The sequence below is a fragment of the Podarcis filfolensis genome, assembly GCF_964270895.1.
Source record: "Podarcis filfolensis genome assembly, chromosome: 13".
Taxonomy (NCBI): domain Eukaryota; kingdom Metazoa; phylum Chordata; class Lepidosauria; order Squamata; family Lacertidae; genus Podarcis; species Podarcis filfolensis.
Genome location: NC_139615.1, coordinates 21,249,100 through 21,267,416, shown reverse-complemented (window position 1 = coordinate 21,267,416; position 18,317 = coordinate 21,249,100). Strand labels below are relative to the sequence as shown.

Below are 18,317 nucleotides of genomic sequence, written 5' to 3'. Positions count from 1 at the left end.
TCCTTTTTCCACTATGGAATTTGTGCTTAGGGGAACAACTGTGAAATGGAGGTTTTCTGCTTGGCACTATCTGTACACATAATAGAGACGCGAAGTAAAATCAGCTGCCTTGAAGGTTAAGGGCTTGGACTGTTGCACTGGTAGGTGTCAGAAGTTTTGGACACACTGATCTAATACTTTATGAAGTGAAATACATTGCTGGAGTTGGTCATTTGTTTATTGTCTTGAAAATAACACAATATCTAACAGTCTAAGAGAATGTCATTTTTCACACATGACTTTTCCATTTTGGCTTTATCCCTCTTAAATAAATCATGACACAATGTAATTTGTCATGTGTTGTTCTTCATCTGAGGTTGTATTTACCTAATTTTAAGACCTGCTAAGGAACAGATGATTGTTATTATGTCTTCATATGTAAAACCACAGAATTCAAAGAGGGTGCATGTTCTTCTTCCCATGACTATGTATCATAGAGAGTCACACAGCCCAATCAAGAGGTTCTTTGTCACACATTCAGTGACTCCAGCATGCATAGTGAGATTCCCTTCAGTGCAACTAAGGAACCAACTAATATGGCCCATGCAATATAGCATAACATACTTGTGGAGTGGAGTGATTGGGGAGAAAATAAGACATTTATAAAGATTAATTCCAGGGCCTGACAGGGCCTGATTATTTTAGGCCCCCACCCCCTGAAATCTCTGTGTACACTGAACTAGACAATCAACACACACCCATACAAATACACCTCTCAGTACTACTGGAGAAATAATTTAAATCACAACATGGCGTGAAAAAGAAGATTGCAAAAAACAAACAAACCAAGTTCCACTAATTAAATATGATTCTCCACCCACCACACAAACAAACAAACAAAGAAACACAGAACCCTGATTCTTTCAACATCTGGCTTAAGACTTGTCAAATATGCCCAGCTGAAATACAGGTTCAAAATGGAGAAAAAACCTTTAGTATTTCCAGAATTTAAATCCAGTGTTCAGAGTCACATTTGAAAACTTTAAACCAGGATGAAATGCAGTTTGTGTGTGTGTGTGTGTGTGTGTGTGTGTGTATAAAGCAGATAGAAACTTTTGATAACTCCAGAATATGAAAACATATTTTACATACAGGAAGTTGACAGATTAAGGAAATATTCACCACATTTTGTACTGGTAAGTAAGAAACTGCCAGCAAAAATCCTCATTGACCGTGCACAAATATAAAAATAAAGCCCTAATTTCTACCCAACGTAATAATCATCCTTTGCATTTGAAGAACAATGTTTGTTTTAACTGGTTTGCTTGCCTTGCCTAGAAGTTCTTGAAATGTCTCTCACATCAGAGAAAGCAGTAATTCTAATAAAAAAATTCCAACAATAAATAAAAATAATGATCTCCCCACCCCCACCCACCCCTTTGAAAAAGGAGATAATGAAAGCCAGCTTGTTTGGTACAGCTAATGGCGATGCTTCACTGGGGAATAAAGACCACACCTCAGAAAGGTCAGTGAGAAGCCTGATGGCATCCTTCTGTTTCATTAACTTGCTTGTTAGGAAACGCATTCCCCACTGTCTTTTGGTTATATGAGAATCAGTAGACACAGCAAGAACATCAGAAGGTTGGCACTGAGAGAAGAGGCGTGGGAAGGTAAGTGGACTCCGGGATGCTTTTGCCCACTGGTGTCTGACCTCCAGTAATGTATGTCACGCCATTCGCGTAGTCCATGGCTATTTGGGTCTTTGACAAATTGGATGCCTGGGATATGGCTGTGGATCCACTTTTGGTAGTACGTGAGCCGACTATACACACCAGGGCGGTTCTCAATGGCACATCCTTCACCCCAGCTCACAATGCCAGCTAAGACCCATGACTGGCCAACTGGACATACCATGGGGCCCCCAGAATCACCCTGTGAAACAAAGAAACAGAAATGAATAATAGGGGCAATGAATGGCACAGTTGCTATCACCAGCAAGGTCCTCTATTAATTTTAACAGCAGGTGTATTTTAGGAGATATAAAGTGGTGAGTTTAGTTTTGAACATTGAGGGCCCCCTAAATGTTTTTTTTAATGCACATTCATGATGATTTGCACCCATGATGCTGTTGGGGCTGTCACACACAATCCTACTCTCAGTACTGTTTGTGCGTGCAGAAGATTTGGAACAGTCACCTACCACTTCCAGTGAGTGCATATCCCTTGACTTTCAGCTGAAATCCCATAACTTTTTATACCACAAATGTTCTGGTTTATTTCCATTCTATTTTTTGCACCGCAGAACGAACTAAGACTGCATTTAGACAGCAATTTATTTTGTATCCCCAATGTTTTCTTACCCAATGATTGCTGCATTTTATGTACTTTTTCACATGACATAAAAGGCACATGGAAAGCTAGCAGGAGTTCCGTACTTATTCCTATATTAATTGGTTCCAGAACAAAAATGCTTGCAACTGTGTAAACCCTGAAAAGTGCAGGAGTTTTGTGGTGTTTGTGTGGTTCACAGCATGTGATGAAACTTGAGGCAGTGTTCCAGCATACAGTTATTTACCCCACCCGACCCCACCCCCCATTTTCATGAGGCAACATTGCAACATTTCCATTGCAACATTTCCATTGACATCTGCTGTTGTGTCACACCATGCCCACTGTTGTGAATGAAATTTAGCATGCCATGACAGTTGTTATATTTTTTTGAGGGGGAGGGGGACTGGTCAATCTGAATTATATCCGTGGGGTCCCTTCCAGGCCTCTGATCCTGTGTCTGTGAGGTTAGAATCTGAAATAAAAAACCTGGTGAACTGCTCGAACCAGTTGCTTTGCCTTGGCTGGCTTCATCGGCATCTCAAAGAGTAAGATAAGAAGATGTCATAATGAGAAATAAAAAATGCTTGGGGGGGGGGAATAAGCATTTCTACACCCCACCCCTGACCTGGTTTGATACCACTTCATCCTAGGAAGGAGAACAATAGGCCAGGGTGCATTTTGTCTGATGCTGGAAGCTGAAGGAGTAGAGAATTGAGTTGGGGAAATGAAAAATTAACAGAACCAAAACTGAAACACCATCTCTATTCTTGCAGCTATTCTTGTAGCTAACAGCAGCTATGGGGGCCATTGAAATTTAATTGAAACCACAGTGGGAAGGGAGAGCTAATCACTCCTGCATTCTGTGATTCCTCCCCTCTGTAGTTTTTATTTGATTTTTTTTTAAAAAAAAAACATTAAATGCAATCCCACCTTCCTGCCATATCTAGTTTGGCCTTCACACTACTTTCAACTCTCCTAAGACATACACACAAATATCCATTTGTGCTAGCAGCAGAAGTTGCCAAGCAATAATAGAGGATCAGGAGGAGTATTTACACATTTTTAGAAGTGAATGAACAGATAGGCACTCTCACCTTGCATGCATCTTTCCTGCCCTCTGCAAAGCCAGCACAGATCATATCATCCTTGATCACCCGTGGGATCGGGCCATCAGCTATGTTGGTGCGGTAGAGGGCACTGCATGTCTTGGAGTCAATAATGGGCACCTGCAACTTCTGCAGGGTTTGTGGGGATGGAAGGTCAACTGTAATGACAACAACATACACAACTGAAGCACTTTCCCCCCCTTAAATGCACTTTTGGGGAGGGAGTGTGTGTCCTCACATACATACAGTGACATGCATTGAGCCTCTCCGTCCCATCATTTCTCATATTTATCAATCTATTCTCTTTATTTATTTATCACATTAATATCCTACCTCCCTCCAAATAGCCTAGCGTTGTGTACATGGTTCTCCCCTTACTCATTTTATCCTCACTAACAACCTTATGTAGTTGGTTAGACACTGGCGGAGGAACAGGAGTGCGGAGGGAGCAGACCACCCCTGGGACCACTATTCCAGTAGGATGCCATCACAGCGCCCCCCCCCCCCAGACACGTGCCACACCCCCGTGTGCTGGGCACCATGCCCCCAGAACGCGTGCCACACCCCTGGGGGTGCCAGCCGCACCCCTGCCTGCTGTCCATCCCCATGTAGCTTCGCCACTGGGTTAGACTGGGATAAAGTGATTGTCCCACTGCCACCCAGTATGTTTTGTGGCTGAGTGGGGATTTGAACTTGAATATGTCAGGCCCTAGTACAACACTCAAATCACTATACCAAACAGGGTCTCTTAGCCACTCCTCCTTTTCTTTCTCCTTCCTACTGTCACTGGCGGAGGAAGGGGGTGCGAGGGGTGCAGTCTGCTCTGGATGTCATCCCCGAGGGGGGGTGACATCGCCACACCACCCCTCCTACGCTTGCTTTCCTTGGTATAAGGGTATTCATATTCAATTTTAGATTTTAATTTAATATAAAGCAATTTTACTGGGTACCCTGATTTCTATTGTGAAGTTATTACTATATCTTTTTCCTCCACACAAGTTCGTGCCCCTGTCTCCTCCTCCTCCTCCTTCTCTCTCTCTCTCTCTCTCTCTCTCTCTCTCTCTCTCTCTCTCACACACACACACACACACACACACACACACACGAACAAACCTGAATGACGCAGGTTGCCCCAGCCGGTGACCCAGCAAACTTTGCCTGGAGGAAACTTCACAGAAGCATCAGGCAGGCAAATGGGTAGGATAAATTCTGAATAGTGGACCTTCCTGGCCAACTGCACAAGAGCGATGTCCCCGCTGCTGGTCTGTCCTGCGTAAGTTGGGTTTACGATGACCTTCTTCACTCCCAAGCAGCATGACTGGGGGCCAGGATTGGATAGCTGGTTGGCCCCTAGGAGGACCTGGTACTGGGAGAGATCCCTGAACCTGGAAACATGACAGAAAGAGTGGGGCTAGACGAATGAATGGTATTCGGGGCAGGATTTCGGAGCAAATTTTGTTGGAGAACTACACTGCAAAATTTGGATCAGTGAACATTTTGAATGATTGCTCTGTGTCAGTTTGCATCTTGTTTTAGAAAGTGTGAGTTTGATAGTTGACCCTGTGGGTGGAGTGGGGGATGGGTGGGAGAAAAGAAAGCCAGAGCAACTTGTAGTAACTCCTTTGCCTGTCCTTTCCTTCTCCAAAGGCCAGATTGCCATACATCCGGAATTTCCCAGATATACCCGGAATACTGTAGTCAGAAGCAGTGTCCTATCAGAAATGTCTGAATGTCTAAATGTCTGAAAAAATCCGGACATATTGCAACCCGTGTCAGCAATGTTGGTTTCTGATTTGCAAACCCCCCCCCCCCCAATGCTCAACAACCTTTGTGTCCAGATTTTCACTTTTTGAAATATGGCAACTCTGCCAGATCAAGTATTCTGGGATGTGGGATCCAAAGGCATCAGTAACCCAGGTTTGCCATCCCACCCTGTATACTCACTGATAGAAACAGTGTGCTGCGGTTATCACCCACTCGTCGGAGATGAGGGACCCTCCACACACATGCCTTTTGTTCAGCTGTAAGCTGATCTGCCAGGGGAACTCCCCTGGCACTGTGTCCTGTCCCTTCACAATCCGGTTGAGGCTGACATGAGGCCGCCCACAGGCTGCAAGAAAGGACAAAGATTCATTCAAACTGCCATGAGGTTAGGGTGCAGAGGAGACACTGAGATCATATGGATTCTAACTGATAATATAGTGGAGACAGGTTTGACTCAACCTTAGCAGCACATTCACGTAATCATATGGCCATCTTCATCATTATCCCTGGTGAGAAAAAAGCAAGCCAACAGCAGTGACTCTTATATAGGTGCAATGGGCAGAATCTCATGAAGGCGGGGAAATTCCGTCTCTCATAGGAGCCAACTCCTAGGGGCCAAGTTCCCTTCAGCACCCCAATAAAATATTTGAGGAGCTGGGGTCACCAAAGTTGATTTTAATTGCCATTCAAATCATGTGCATGCACCGCATCATGTGCAGGGCAGGGCAGGGCTTATCTGCCTCCCATATTTATTCTAGTTGGCACCCCTGCAGTGTCTCTGCATCAAAAGGTAATTTGTGCTTCACTTGCCCCAAGGCAGAAACGAGAAAAAAATTACTCAGTGCTAGCAAAACAGCTCCTTAGAAGACTTCTCTGTGGATGAACAATCTGGGCTCACGACATGCAAAAAAATATTTAAATTACTTATTCCATGCCTCACATATATGCTCCAATACACAGCTGGGCAATTACTGGACAAAGTAATTGCTGAGCCAAATATTTTCAAATGAAAAAACTGAATTTGGAGGGGAAACACAAACCCTGCATAAAAGCCTTCAACCCCTGGAATCTCAAACCGTTCAAGATTGGGGTGACATGCATCAATACATTTGAAACAGAAGGAAGAGAAATGCAGAAAATGTACACTCACCACTGGTAGCCTGAACTTCTTGCAGACCTGCAACATGACAAGACAGCAGTGAGAGGGTGCCAAGAAATCCGATGAGATTCACTGGATCTAAGACTCATTGGCGTAGCTGCACTGTATCTCCAAACAGCAGCTCTACTTTATTCCAAGCCAATGCTCTTGAGACAAGAAGCATCCTTGAAAAAGACAACATACATTCCCTCCAAGACGTCCCAACGCCAACACAACAATATGTACAACTCTATGGACCATCAGTAGTCATCATCATTCCCTTTCCCAGTGAATGTGCCAAATAAAAGCTCTCTAGGTATGTTTTTGATCTCTCGATGTCCTGACATCAGTCCTGACAAATGAGCAGGTTGCATTAATGTATCAAATTTGCAGATGAATCAGAATTGGGAGGGAGTGCAAACATTTTAGAGGATGGGATTAATTCTTTTTTAATGATCTTAGTAAAATGGTAGACATCAACAGAAACTGGTTCTACCAGAATCAAACCAAAACAAGGAGCTCATTCAGCTGAAATCCCGAATGAAAAGTTTCTCCTGTTGTATACATATTCCTGTCTCCTGGGTGGGACTGCAAATCCCTTCTCTTTTCTTTCTCAGAAATTACAGCACACAGACACGTATTCTGTTTGGCCTTTAACTGGGAGGTGGGCAGCAATTATACAGGATTATGGGGCAGGTCAACAGGGTGGTTGTATGTGGATTGTTGGCTCTAGCTGGGCTTGAGGTGGGGCAGCTAAGCCGACTGCAAGTCTAGCCCATATCTTCATCCCAACAGCCCACATACATCCATGTCTCCAGTTGCAATCGGGAAACAATAGACTGGTATGCTTCATAATTCCTCACTGTCTGGGACATCTATGCTACCTTGTCCATCTTGATCATGCCAGCCTCTCCTTCTGTACTGTGGCATCACAATTTCCGTTCCAGTCAAGAACCTGTGCTCCCAAAGTAACCTCTCTCTCGAACACTAATTTAGCAAAGCCGTAATTTACTTTCCCCCACCTACCTGGCAACACCCTGAAACCCAATTATAACATCATCAAAATCAACTAAAGAAACTATTATGATGTCTCTTTCATCTCAATTAATGGCTCTTCCTTGCAGACACATGTCTGGTGCAGGATCGTTAAGATGGTATCTCTCTGCTTGTTAGTATTTTTTTTCTTTTTTAAAATATAGTTTTATTAAAGGTTTCTTAGTTTACAAAAATACACGTGTTGTCTCTTTTTTCAAGTTGTGTTTTCTGCAGATCAGTTTCATTTGTTGTGAGACATTAGTGTGACATACAGTGTTAGGTTAGGAAAGGGGGGAACGCAAAGTGGGGTGGGGTCAGGTGGTTATGCTTCTATTCTTCTACTTAGTGTATGTGTGAGGTTTTGTATCAGTGTTACTTGTATGGGTTCTCTTACTATTCGCTTGTTGTATTTCCTTGGTGGTGAGAGAGGTTGGGGTGGCTTAGGGTGTGGTTGGTTGTCTTTGGTTGGCTGTAGTGAGATTTGGTTTTTGTGAGTGAGCGGGGTGTGTGTGTATTTTTGAATCAAGTTAGCCAGATTGATTTGTATGCTGTTGGCAGATTGTTGTTGTTGTTTTGTTGGGGTGTGTATGTGATAAAGAAGAACTATACCGGGGTGAAGGCATCTTCTTCTATTTGTCTCCATGTCAGTTTCAGTTTATTAGTTAGTTTTTCTGATAAAGCTGTTTCCCATACTATTTTATACCATTGATCCATGCTTACTCCTGACAGGTCTCTTCAGTGTCTGGCTTTAAAAAGGAGGAGAAGCAACAAAAACTGAGCCACAAATTTTCCCTCAGGTCTTGAGTTCCTCTGAAGTCAGAGGCAGAGAGAGCTTGTTAAGTCTCACAACTGTATTGAGGTAGATAAGCCAGCCCTAGGAGCTGCCTTATGCACTGGGTCTAGAACTTCTCTCTACTCAGAAAAATTGGGTGAGCATAACCATGCATTATTAAGCCAAGGAACAAACATGCCTTGGTTTTCAATCAGTGGATTTCAAGCAGCTGCAGAATAAATGAATGCAGCATACAACAGGTAGAAGAGAGACTTGAGCAACAGTGTAATAATGGATGAGGAAGCATTGGCATTGATGCTTGGCACCACAAGTCACTGGTAGATTAGAATGCATGCTTTGCATGCAAAAGAGCCTTGCTCACATTGTTGGATCTCCAAGCAGGGTCGGGAAAGTCTTCATCTGAAAACTTAAGAGAGCTACTGGCAGGCAGTGTAGACCTAAAGCAGGGAACATTTAATGATTCAAACGTAGCCAACCCTTTCAGGTCAGCATTCCAGCAGCAGACTGGGTCAAAGGTGGAAGTGGGTGAGGAAATGTGGGTATGGCCAAAAATGGACTTGTTTGAAATGAAATCAATTGAAATTATGGTGGGATAAGTTAAAATCTACTTTATATTTTGGAAAGTTGATTGCTCATTATAAGTCATAAGATATAGTAGGCAAAATTTGTATACTGGTTCTTGAGATCAAGGAGCAGATTTTCATACATGTTTGGCTACAACTGGACACCATTTTGAATGAAAGAGTGGTGAGGACCTTTCAAAACTGCATTGATTTTAACCATTGATCTGAAAACTGCAGTAATTTTTTTGGGTTTCTTAGAACTTCCAAGGATGGATGGTTTATAATGGTTTCATCTCTCCACCACCCTCACTAAACTTTAGATTGTGGGCCTGCACCAAGCAATGCTGGATATGAGGCTGCCAGTAAAAAGAGAAGGGCAATGCTGCTGCCATAGACAATACTGAGATGGAGCAATGGTTTCATCTGATATAATGGTAATTCCCATGCCCCCTAACTTGGTATGAGAAAATTGGAGGAGGAGGAGGAATAATAATAATAATAGTAGTAGTAATAATAATAATAATAATAATAATAATAATAATAATAATAATAATATACCCTGCCCATCTGGCTGGGTTTTCTCTGCCACTATTAACAAGTGCATCCTTATTTTGATCTGGAGGGTATGCTGCAGTTATTCAGAGGCACATCAGACATGTTCAGAGATGTTTTCCGATTGCCTCACATGCTACAAGATTCAGCCATTGACTTGAAAACCTCCAGGGGAAATGGCAACTGATTTGCAGTGATGTAAAGGAAAAGGGTTAACCCCAGCAATAGCAAGCAGCAGAATGAGCCACAGAATGAGGTGGCTGGGCCTGCTCAAGCAGCAGATGAGATGGGAATCAAGTGGTCAAGTGCTGAGGTGGTAGAATGGGCTGTAGCACTTCAGACTACAGGTGGGTGGGAATCACATTTTTGAATATTTCCCTGTGTTAAAAATGAAGCCAAGCTCAGCAGGAAGAGGGATAGAGTAGAATCTTTGACCTCAGTGCATGAATTTTCAACTTGCAGGGGGTTGTGACAAGGAGCAGTGTTAAATAAAATGGAGCCCTCACCTGCAGTGTGAAGTAGTGTCATCTATTCTACCACCTCATTCTGCTGTATGTGTAGGCCAGGCCAAAGATCTAGACCCAACTAGGCCCAGTTTCACAACATTGGTTCACCTATCCCAGAAGATGGGAGCAGTAGTGGTTAGAATGTAAGGTAGATCCAGGTTCATATCTTTGCTCAGGCATGAAGTTCACAGTGTAACCTTGGGCTCTGGAAATCTGTGAACTTAATCTACTTTGCAAGGTTGATGGGAGAACCAAAAAGAAAAAAGTTGAGCTGAAGAAGAACTATGGAAAAAGAGTGGGAACTGGATAAAAATTAAGTTTCTCTACAGTTGAAAGGATAGGAGAATGTCTAAGTGCTTTACTTATAATAACAACCAGCTGCAGTTAAGCTATAAGGCAGCACAAAGCAGGTAAGGCAACTATAAGATCGCTGATTAGAATCTCTACAAAACCACAACCACACAGGAATAATCAACAGAGATCAAAGGGTGAAGCAGGAGGGAAAAAAGAGAACTTGGAGGCAGTCAGCAAAAAAGCCAAGCAAAGCCATAATAAGACATAAAGGGAGGCAGAATGATTTAATGTCTGTAAGGGGAAGATGGAATGTTTCTGAAAATATGTCCTGGAGGAGTGTTAAGAAACCGATTAGAGGGAACACTGGCTGACCTGATGCCAATGAAGGACACAAGAACTTGTAAAATTAATAGACCATCAAGCAAATGTTAGAACAATCCAAGTAGGTAGGGAGGTTTACTGAGAGAGATATATATTCTCCTGATGGAGACACAAGGGAAAGTTATTTGCAGCTGAAAATAGATGTTGGTAGGATTTGTGAGTCCACTCATGAGAGGTCTGTGGAGAACTGGAGTAAAAGCAAACTAATAAATGCTTGGCATAACTCTTCCATGAGGCAGAAAGACAAATTCTCTTTACTGTGATTTCAAAATTGGAGCCATCTGGTTGAGATTTCTAAGGATGAGGTAATGTGGATTTCAAGACACAGCTGGTTGAAATTTGTATACAATGTTCACGGGGAACATTCAGAGCTGGTGCTGATGTTTAGAAGCAACCCCCACACTGGATTATATACTACAGTTGGGGTAAAGGCTGTTACAAACAATCAAGACATACCTCCGAAGGAAATTGCCTTGTACTGACTGAGTTGGGCCATCTAGCTCATTCAGTACTGTTTACACAGACTGGCAGCAGCTTGTGAGGATGCCAAACTGGGATTTTTCTTGGCCCTTTCTAGGGTGTTTCTGCACTTAACATTTATAGCAGTATAGTTGCTGTTCGATCAGACATTTTAAATAATAACAACTTGTAGCTGCTCATCTGCCCTTTTGGTCACATGTCACTGTTGTTATGAGTTCTGGGTTCTCCTTTCCACAGTAATGGCAGGTTCTGCCCAAACTGAGAAAAATTCAGTGGCCGTAGTGATACCTCTTGGCATCTCCATGTTCCTCCAGCCAGTAAATATTGGGATTATGAGTATGTGCACAGGTATAACCTTTTGTGTTTTTATTTTATTTTTATGTATTCAATAATTCTAATCTTGTGGGATTAGAAGAGGAGCTATGTGTCTGCCTGAGCTATGGTGAACCTGGTGAATGTGATGAGGCTTTGCCTGCAGCTAATGATTGCTGTCATGAGCAGTACTTTGCTTCAGTACCATTGTCTCTGTCTGCCATGTCCGTCCTCTGAACTAAGCTCTCAGATTGACAGTTCACACCAGAGAAAGGGAGGTGGCATCTCCAAAACCATGCCCATCAACCCCTACCCTCCACAAAGAAACCAGAATGATACTTTTAGACATGCCCAACTAATGAAAATATTCAGGATCCATTCTGGATTGTTCACAAATGTCAGATTTTTGGGGGGTGGTAGAAGCGTTTCCTTGAGTACATTAATTTGGAAAACTAGTTGAATAATGATGGGTACAATAGGTCAGTGCCCAACCAGGGACAGCTGTGTGCAGGATTCCTCCTGCATTGCAGGAGGTTGGACTAGATGACCATCAGGTCCCTTCCAACTCTGCAATTCTATTATTCTATGTTGTTTGGCAGCATGCCAAAAATTGAAGAAGAAGAAGAAGCAGCATCTATACCACTATAAAGAGTAAATGCAGAAAGAACCAGAGTATAGGCAGGGATTGAATTTAGTGCTTTTTGCTTGAAAAACATGTGCTTTGCCACTGAGCTAAAGTCCTCATGTGCTGGTGACACTATTTGTATAGTATTGGCTTCAAAGGGATGTGTTTTTAATATAGTAAACCTAGTGCATGCAAGACCTGCTGGAAGAATTCCAGTTCTGTTTCCCAGTCCTGAGCAGAGGAATTTCATGGAAATTCTGTGGTAAATCTGGGCTGGCAGCTAAACCTCTGGCACGTTCACTCAATATCATCAGAGATTAGCTTTACATAAGTGTCCCAGATGCTTTGGTGAAGGCTGCTAACTCATTACAGAAACCTTGGGTGATTAATTGTGCCGTCTATAGTCAATGAATTAATTCATTGATTAAGCCTACATAAATTTTCACAATTGCTCTATAGAAAAAAAGATGTTATGCTTAAGGCATCTTTGTATTTGCATGTGTTTGTGTGTGTTTGATTAAAAAAATAGGTGCAGCAATACAGCTGGCTGGAGCATGGGAATAAATAATTTCAGACAGGTTGGTAGGAGTTAGATGGTAGAGCCTATAACAGGGGCATTGCTGTAAACACAGATTTGCACGTGCTCATTTATAGGAGAAAGATCTAGGGGTCGAAGTAGACCACAAGCTTAACATGAGTTAACAGTATGCTGCAGAAGCTAAAATAGCTAGTGTTATTCTAGGCTGCATCAAGAGAAGTATAGGATCCCAATCAAGGGAAGTAATAGTACTGCTCTGTTCTGCCTTGGTCAGACTACACCTGGAGTACTGTGTCTAGGAATTTACAAGTTGCCAGCATTCTATGTTTCTAAGGTCCCTAAAAGCATTCAGCTGGAGGAGCAGTTTACATACATCTCTGCAATGCCATTGAATTCTCTGCCCCCTCTGTGGTGGTTGAAAAAGAGGGCTAGATGGACTCTAGAGGATGCTGTTGCGGCACCAGACCAATAGCTTCCTTCCAAAACCATGGTCCATGTGAACTTAACTGTTGTACACTTCCCAAATGAGCACGAAAGCACTCCAAACTGTAATGGGATTCTTGGTGGCTTTGCTCTGCCTCAACTGACAGAGGCAGTAATGCTTTTGAATGCCAGTTGCTAGAAAACCACAGGAGATGCTGTTGTACTCAAGTCCTGCTTGCAAGCTTGTAGTTAGCCACTGTGAGAACAGCATGCTGGATTAGATGGGCCTGAGATGTGGTCCAGTAGATAAGAAACAGGAGCTTCAACATGCTCCTTACAGATGCTACACATTGCAAATGAGCAAAGACATGTGAGAACTCTACACATCCCAAGACAACATTTAGACCTGCCCTTATATTGAGTCAGAAAGCGGGTCCATCTACCCCAAAAAACTTACTCTAGAATTACTTTCCAGCATCTTAACTGAAAGTCTCTCTCATCCTCTGCTACCTGCTCCTTTTAACTGGAGGTGCCAGGGAAGGAACTGGGGGGGGGGTGCTTCTGCAGACAAAGCTTGGGGTCTGCCACTGAGCTATGGCTTTCTCTACTCCTTTGAATAAAGCCTCGGACTTCCCCACACCACTTCTTCAGTGCAGGTATCACTGAGGTAAGGTGGAACAATTTTCCTCAGGTGGCAGATCTGCCCCATCTCTTCCATGCCTCTGCCATTGCCTCACTGACAGCCCCACTGGGACTCTGCCCTCATCGCCTCCACAGCACCATTGCACTTACTGCTGCTGGAGCAGCTTCACAGTTGTGCCAGCTGCAATAAAGAATGAATGCCTAAAGGGGAAAGTAGTCCAGATATAGGCTAATACATATGAAAAAGAAAAGCTTCAGTTGGGTCAGTCCACTGATCCATGTAGCCCAGCATTGTCTTTTCTGATTGGCAGTCTTTGCAATCACAGTTTAGTGGCAGACCACAACTCAATGACAGAGGACATTGTTTGCAAGAAGAGGGTCCCAAGTGCAATACCTGGCATCTCTATTTTAAAAAGATCAGGTAGAGGATGATAGGAAAGACCTCTGTTATGACCCTAGAGAGCTGCTGTTAGTCAGAGTAGAAAATATTGGGCTAGATGGACAAGTAGTCTGATGCGATATGTGGTAACTTTCTGTGTCTGTTGGTTTATTCCTGTCCCTGCTACCTGAGGACATTTAACAAGATGTGCCATGGATTGAAACTGGGTACCTTTAATATGGCAAACATGCCACTGAGCTATGGGCACCTCTTCCTTGCTCTGTATGCATATCTAAAAGGCTGCTAATACAAGGCAGTAAATGGATTTGTTATAAGGTTATTAGAGAATAACAGGACAAAACAATGCTAACAACCTTGAATTCAAAGTTTGAAAAGTGGGCTATTGCTGAGACTCAGACATCCTTCTTGGACTTCATTCTTCTAGATCTGTGTCCATAGCCACTAGCCCTTTCCCATTGCACTACCAAAGGAATACCACTTCTGTCCTAGAGCTAGGAGCAAAACCAAAGAGGCTTCTCATCCTTCTAAGATTCTAAAACTCACTGTTGTTTTTGGTTGTTGTTTAGTCCAATTGGTTTAGCTGTTGGAGGTAGGTAAAAATATGGTGGTTTTTCCTTACCCATCAGTGCTAACAGAAGCATGAGTAGACGAGCTTCCCTGGTCGCCACAAGGCCTTGTCTTTTGATCACTTGCCACTCCAACATGGTGGGTTTTGCTAGTGCCAAAAACCAAAGAGCCAGTCAGGAAGAATCTGTAGCTTTCCAGAAAGTGGACACATAAGTGATAGGAAGCCACTGAAAGATATCCAGCCATCAGCAACGAGAGTCACCTCACTTATATAGCTGTCTGTGGCAGGTAGGTTGTGTCCTGGTCGAGAATGTTGACCAACAAGTTCAGCAGATCTTGGCACACATCTTTGCCTTCATTTCTAGCATCCATCCTGCTGGGGCCAATTGCTGAGGTTGCCAGGAAGAAGTAAATGCAACTGAGAGACCACACCTGAACCTACCATGCCCAGCTGTCTTTTCTCCATGCTCATCCACCCTCAGCTCCATACCAGTCTCCATTATTTGTTTAGCACTTGGGGAGTGGTGACACCCCAGGTAACCTATGCTGAAATCTGAGCTCCAGGAAACAACAACTTGTGAACAGTAGCACTGAAGTGCAATACAATATTTCAGTAAACATGGCAGCACTGTGATGCTCCTGATAAGGTTGCAGAAGGATAATATTGATGATACCGTTGGTGTGGATGGTGCTTTACAAAATATAAGAGAACATGTCCCTGCCTCTGAGGAGCTTATAGGGGAGGAATAGAGGAAAAGGATGGAAATGGAGATAGGGGTAAATAATGTGGGAAAGTATGCAGTTATTTCAATTGCACAGACTTAGACATATTTAGAGTATATTCTTCCCACCATTTATGGAAAGTTTGAGGTTATGGGAACTGAGAAGTTATGCTAAAAGTTTTACATACAAGGTGGGAGATCTTTGAGGAGAGATACGAAGGAAGTGGAGGAGTTTGCATCATATAGGTTTTCTGGAAAATAGCTCAAAGCCTAAGGAGCAGCAAGTGAGAAAGGGTGGGGTTGTAGGATGAAGTGGGATGTCTGATGATAATGGAGCTAAAGGCCATGGGCAAGTGTATATCAGATGTCTTAATTAAGTCTGCAGTTCAGTACCCATTACCTTGGAAGTGGGCATGTCTAGGATTGCACTGTTAAGTCACTTAAAGAGTTCTACTTCAGGAAGATCTCTAAGGTGGTATTACTCTTAAAAGAGGTCCAGTAAGCAACCCTGGCATTGGACATTATTTTCATGATAGGGAGAAATTTTCATGGATAGTGGAGAAATAAAGCATGTTCTACCATATCCTCCATTCATTTTACTGTTTACTACTGACTTCCAGGATGGAGTGTGTAGGAACACTAGTAAAGATACACTGAATGAGTCAGGCAGCAAATCCACACACCAGTATAACATGAGGTCATTGGAATATTTCATGCACTTTGTCCACCACAAGAGAATGTTTTTAGTGAATAGCACAAAATGCTTGTGCATTAGGTAGAACCATGAGGTCCAGACCTTCCATTTGATGTTTCATTTGAGGTTTCCTTTTCTACCACCAAGAATTATCTTTGTATCATCTTTGCTCTTTTTTTAAAAAAAAAGGGATAACATCACTTTTTGAGAGTGACACTGCTTTAAGGACATAGTAGGGATAAAAAGAGAGAGGGATGTTTCTCAAAATGCAAAGAACCTAGACACTGAACTCACTAAGAGATAAACATGAGATCAGGCCTACTGGATCAGGCCAATGGCCTGTCAGATCCAACATCCTGCTCTCATAGTGGCCAAGACTCTCCCCTCCTGCAGTTTTCAGGTATTCAGAAAGATAACTGAGATATCCTCAAATGTTCCTTCCAACAAGGACAACAACAATTTAATTGTAAATGACATCAAGGAGTGGCTGTACACTTCAAAAGCTTAATAAATACCTTTAGAAATATGATAGCTTCTTCTACCAGAACAAAAGACATATTGCTAAAATGGGGTGTGGGGAATCTGATTTGAGTAACTAATTTGGCATTTTGTTAATGTGCTTTGGTAAATTGCATGTTCCAGGCTGCCTAATAGGCCTAAGACTCCAAGGCACTGAATAGGCATGAAAAGTGCATTGTCACTCCAGAGGTTATACATTAGTATATTACTTAAAACTGATGTTTCTGGTCTTTTGTGTAGACATTATTTTTCCCCATCCAAGGGGATATTCTGAATTGTCTGCTTCGTCCCATTAAATTCTTCCCATTTACCTTCTGGAATTTGGTAAAGCTCCAGGATTCAATACCCAACTCAAAAAAACAGTTTTCCTGTTACTGGTTTGGCCCCACTTAGCATCACTGCTCCTGCTTTCCAATAATGAGGCACTCACTCCCTATTTAATTAGAGACTCCTCAGGTGGAAGCTGGTTGGACTTTCCAGGAACCCCTTTATTAAGCATCGGCATAGATGTTATTGGTCACCTGACCAAATGCACAACATGTTCTGTGCTTTACTCCCTCAGCCCTCATACATCTCAGATATTTCCTAGCTGAAATAGTGGTTGAGTAATGGAAGAAATGAAATATGCATGAAATATCCTACTACAAGTGGGCTTTGGCTCTCTAGCAGATTACCTAAAATGCATATTTATGGGGAGGGAGGTGGAGCTATTATTGAGCCATAGTCACAAAGTCTTGGCTCCCTCCAGAATATTCCACCTCTTTTTATTCCCTTAAAGTTCAGATTTCATTTTAAAATATTCTTTGGTCCTGGGTGTTCTGCACTGATCCCTTGGTGTAACTTTAGATATCCTACACACGTACATACAGACACATGCCATAGAATTTCTGACTTATAGACATGGACCACACTCTGCTCTACAGCAAATATTGAATTTGGGGGTGGGGCTGGAATCCCAAATGCAAATTCTCAAAAATACCATTTTTAATGGCTTTGTCCTACCTACTTTGTATCCTGCCTTTGAGTAGGAGAGGTGAAGGAGATGTGTCTTGCTAAGGAATCTTATCAGGCCCCTGGCTTTCCTTTAAAAAAGAAAAAAAGCAACTAGTTTTAAAAGTCTTTGTATTTTGTATGAGAAGGTGTTGGCCGTGACCAAACAAAAACATTCTATAATCTATTACTGTTTCGGACCACCCATGAAGAGGTGTTGAACTATGCGGCAAGATATATTCCTCATTCCATAACCTTCCTGTGTGCTCCACCTTTTCCTGTTTGCAATCTGTTTCCTGGTATTTTCTATTTTGTCCCTATTTTGTTTATGAGGAAAGACAGTAGCTCAGTAGTAGAACATTGCATGCAGAAGGTCTTAGTTAGTGTAGACCAGGGTTTCCCCAACTTGGGTCTCCAGCTGTTTTTGGACTACAATTCCTGGGCCATCTCTGATCACTGGTCCTATTAGCTATGGATGATGGGAGTTGTAGTCCCAAAACAGCTGGATACCCAAGTTGGGGAAACCCTGATGTCAGTGCTTTTTTCTGGGGGATGCAGGGGTACATATACCTCAAAACATTTTGTGAATCTAAGTTTGGCCTCATTGAGGGACAGTATTTCAATATGAGTAGGAAAATGAGAGTACCCCTAAACATTTTTTTGGGGGGGGAAGCACTGCCTGGTGTAGACAATACTGAGCTAGATAGACCAATGGGGCTGATTCAATATAAGGTAGCTTCATAAGTGCTTTATTTTAAGTCTTTGAATACTTTTTATTATTTTGCTGGGTTGAGTTGCAAGAGTCTCTTGCTCAGGGTCTTAAGAACATAGGAATCTGCTGCAATTCCCAGCCGTACTTTAAGATGTCAGGAACTGAACCTGGAATCTTTTTCACACAAAACCACGTGCTGTACCATCAGGTATGCCGACTCTGGAAAGCAATTGGGGGAGCCTGATGTCGCAC

General features: G+C 42.6%; 1 protein-coding gene across 1 annotated transcript; it reads right to left on the bottom strand.

The window, feature by feature from the left end:
• Nucleotides 1–167: 167 nt before the first annotated feature.
• On the bottom strand, nt 168–14,643 carry LOC310746586 (serine protease 27-like). Its single transcript, XM_083580497.1, has 6 exons — nt 14,481–14,643; nt 6,330–6,356; nt 5,360–5,525; nt 4,529–4,800; nt 3,404–3,573; nt 168–1,911 (listed from the first exon to the last, which is right to left on the bottom strand). The coding sequence occupies exons 1-6, from the start codon at nt 14,563–14,565 to the stop codon at nt 1,582–1,584; spliced, it is 1,050 nt and encodes a 349-aa protein (XP_083436623.1). The 5' UTR covers nt 14,566–14,643; the 3' UTR covers nt 168–1,581.
• Between the last annotated feature and the right edge of the window lie 3,674 nt (nt 14,644–18,317).